This window comes from Echinops telfairi, unplaced genomic scaffold (genome assembly GCF_000313985.2).
Source record: "Echinops telfairi isolate 266 unplaced genomic scaffold, ASM31398v2 ScPeMD7_655;HRSCAF=1070, whole genome shotgun sequence".
NCBI lineage: Eukaryota > Metazoa > Chordata > Mammalia > Afrosoricida > Tenrecidae > Echinops > Echinops telfairi.
Window position 1 is genome coordinate 31,881,796 of NW_022104553.1, and position 3,473 is coordinate 31,885,268.

The window sequence follows — 3,473 nt, forward strand, 5'->3', positions numbered from 1 at the left end:
GGAGAGGTGGGAAGCAGGGAAGACTGTTAGGTGTGGTTTCTGCCAAGCTCACCCCACCCTTTCAGAACCAATGTGACATCTCAGTCTGCCCCCTCCCCTCCCTAGATTCCTCAGTGGGATGTCTCAGTCTGAGTAGGGGGCTGATCCTAGGACATCTCTGCACCCCTGCAAGTCTAGACAGTGGGGCAGCAGATCAGGGCACCTGGGGTACGGGGGTGAACAAGGCAGGCACGCATGGTGGTGTCATGGCTATCCCTATTACAGAGGGAGGGGGTTCAACACCTTAGCCTCTGCCAACCCCACTTTCCTGGGTATAAAATGGACCAAGTGTCCCCTCTGCCAGGCAGCGGGAAGGCTGGCCCTGAAGCCGCAGGGACTGTCCCCATTATGTCTTGCCAGCCCGAAGGAGACCAAGTCGTGGACGCGGGAACTCCCAGTGAATGGAGGGGGGTCAGGGACCCCGGGACGTGGTGAAGTGCCAGTTTGGCCCCAGGGCCGGGGTCTGTGCCAGGTGTGGGCGGTGGGCGGGGAAGGGGTGGTGAGTCACCCGGGCTGGGCCCACCCCTCTTTGTCTTAAGGGCCTCCCGGCTTTACCCTCCACCACCACTGCCCATCTCATCCTGGTGCCATGGCGGAGAGCATGGTGAGCCTGCAGGAGGGGCTGGGGACCCACCGTCTGCGGGCTGGGCCATGCCAGGGGCTGAGGCTGAGGCTGGCAGAGATGTCCAGTTGGAAAGGAGCCACTGGGCATGGGGAGGCATTGGGGCCCCTGGGGTACCACCCTCCCCCAGCCCAGGTCTCCCAATCTCCCTGCTTGTGGTTCCCTCTTGGGTTCTCATCTTCAGTCATGTATTTGTTTGTGTGTGTGTGTCCGGACGGCTTCTCTCTCCTCTTCTTTCCCTCTCTCTCCGGGTCTCGGCCCTCCATCCCCATCTCTGCCTTTGTCTATTTTCCGCTGGCGTCTGCCCTGTTCTTTCTTTTACTACATCTTCTGTCTCTGGCTCACCCTGGGTCGCAATGCCCTCCTCTTGCAGAACATCCCCCACAAGACCTCCCTGCCCCAGGGCATCCGAGCAGGCAACGTGCTGAGGATCCGAGGCTTGGTACCCCTTAATGCTGGCAGGTGAGGACTCAGAACCCAACCACGAGGGGTGGGAGTCCCTCCACCCCACCCCACGCCAGACTCAGCCACCCCTGAGTTCCTGCAGCCAAGAGGCTGGGGTTCACCAACCCCATCTCTGTCTATAGGAGTCGTGGCCTCCCGGGCCTCCACACCCAATCTGCTGACCTTTGGGTGGCTCTGCCTGCTCATCCCAGGACTGCATGACTTGGGAGTCCACCAGCCACCCTTAGGGAACTTGGGGATTCCAGGGCAATCTTAGGGTTGCTATGATTTTTTAATCTAACTCCTAATAAACTATCGATTGTCAGGGGCTCTGGGCATCTGAAAGTTCTTGGCAAGCAGCCCCCATGACTCTCTGGGTCTAGGGCTGTCGGGGAAATTTGGGGGTCCCTGATTGTGGTTCTTTGCCTTCTGGGAAGAGGGCTTCTTGTGACTTGGGGGTATCCTAATCGTTAATACCACGTCTTGGGAAGTCCCAGAGCCTTGGGGAACCAAGGACTCCTGGTCTGAGAGGATGTGTGCCCAGGTCCCCTGGAAATCTTGGATGGTCTGGAGAGCCAGGCTTTCTGGCCCATCAGTCCACCCCCTTCCACGGAGACTGGGGGCTTGAAGCTCTACTTTGCAAAGTCCTGTGACACTGGGGGTGCCCTGGGGATGAGCCACAACACCGCCCACCCTCCCAAAGTTGGACCTTGACCTGTTTGGGAGGTCCTGATGCCCGCCTTGCCCTCTCGTCCAGGTTCCACGTGAACCTGCTGTGCAGCGAGGGCCAGGACGCCGACGCCGCACTGCACTTCAACCCGCGGCTGGACATGTCCGAGGTGGTGTTCAACAGCAAGGAGAAGGGCTCCTGGGGCCGCGAGGAGCGCGGGCAGGGCCTTCCCTTCAACCGCGGGCAGCCCTTCGAAGTGCTGCTCATCGCCACCGAGGAGGGCTTCAAGGTGAGCTCGCCAGGCTGGGGGTGTGGGGTGGGGCCCTCTGGCGACACTGTGCTGAGCCGGATTGGCCCGCAGGGTGGCAGTGGGGATGCAAGGCGTGGCCAAGACCTGGCAGGGACCACCCCAGACCACCTCTCAATGTAGACCATGCCTCCAGGGACCAAGCGGGACCAAGGCTGGAGGAGCAGAAGTGGCGTCCACAGAGGGGTGTGGCCCCCAGGCTGGCCATCCCTTTCCCTGCCCAACGCCCCCGGATCATCAGGGCTCTGCTCTGGAGAAAGGGTGGGGTGGGAGGCAGGGTCCAGGAAAATGCCCCAAGGGGAGGGGTCACTTCCACCACAAGCAAATAACCGTGGCTTCAGCCTCGGCGCTGAGTGCCAGAGGGGGCAGCCGAGGCCCTGCGGATGCGCTGACTAGCCCGGGGTCACAAAGCGTTCGGGTGAGAACCTGCGGACCACGTGTCTAACTGGGGGGCCTGTCCTTGCAGGCTGTGGTCGGCGACTCGGAATATCACCACTTTCGGCACCGGATGCCGCTGGCGAGAGTGCGCCTGCTGGAGGTGGGCGGCGACGTGCAGCTGCAGTCCGTGCGCATCTTCTGAGCCGGGGCAGGGGTACGGGGGTGTGGGGGTGGGCCCGTGGAGGATAAATAAAGCTATGGCTCCAAAAGTTCCCTGTCTGTGTCTGCGTCCCTTTGTGCTACCGCCGTGCAGTCCCTCGATCTATATCCAGGACCTCACTGCCATCGAGTCCGTCCCGCTCACAGTGATCACAAGGATCCTCCAGGGCAGAGTGGAAATGCCTCTGGGAGTTTCCAAGTCGGTAACTCTCCCACGGAGTAGGAAGCCCTGTCCTTCTCCCAAGGAGTGGCTGGTGGATGCGAACTGCTGACCCTGTGAGTCAACAGCCCAAAGAGTAACCACTGTGCCACCAGGTCCTTCCACTCCTACTGAAAGCGTCCCTTTATGCAGATGAACAACAGAACCCGTGGGGGAAGGGAGACAACGGTCGGTGTAAGATATGAAAATAATATAATTTATCATTTACCAAGGAGTCATGAGGATGGGGGGGGGGAGGGACAAAAAGAGGCGCTGATACCAAGGGTTCAAATAGAAAGTAAATGTCTAGAAAAGAATGATGGCAACATATGTACAAATATGCTTCATACAATGGATGTATGGATTGCTATAAGAGCTGTAAGAGCCCCCAATAAAATGATCTTTTAATAAAAAAAAAAGACAAAGACGAACTAGAAATAAATAGTGCTGCCAGAGAAGAGAACCCTGCAGCTCAGGGTAACACAGGGAATCCCAGCCGGATACCAACCTGCCTCTGGGAGACCACTTTCTGTGTGGGAATGTGTCCGGAGGGCTGTGATCTGTTGGGAAGGGTAGCCCGGGCTTGTTCCGATGC

The 3,473-nt window shown here is 59.0% G+C and overlaps 1 protein-coding gene across 1 annotated transcript; it reads left to right on the top strand.

The window, feature by feature from the left end:
• The first annotated feature begins 628 nt into the window (after positions 1 to 628).
• Positions 629 to 2,662, top strand: LGALS7 (galectin 7). The gene is made up of 4 exons (XM_004715837.1): positions 629 to 643; positions 1,035 to 1,123; positions 1,863 to 2,064; positions 2,549 to 2,662. The coding sequence occupies exons 1-4, from the start codon at positions 629 to 631 to the stop codon at positions 2,660 to 2,662; spliced, it is 420 nt and encodes a 139-aa protein (XP_004715894.1).
• Positions 2,663 to 3,473: the final 811 nt, after the last annotated feature.

Coding starts and splice junctions, on each gene's coding strand:
- LGALS7 (XM_004715837.1), top strand. Junction 1,124..1,862: donor GTACCCCTTAATGCTGGCAG/GTGAGGACTCAG, acceptor CCTCTCGTCCAG/GTTCCACGTGAACCTGCTGT. Junction 2,065..2,548: donor CCACCGAGGAGGGCTTCAAG/GTGAGCTCGCCA, acceptor CTGTCCTTGCAG/GCTGTGGTCGGCGACTCGGA.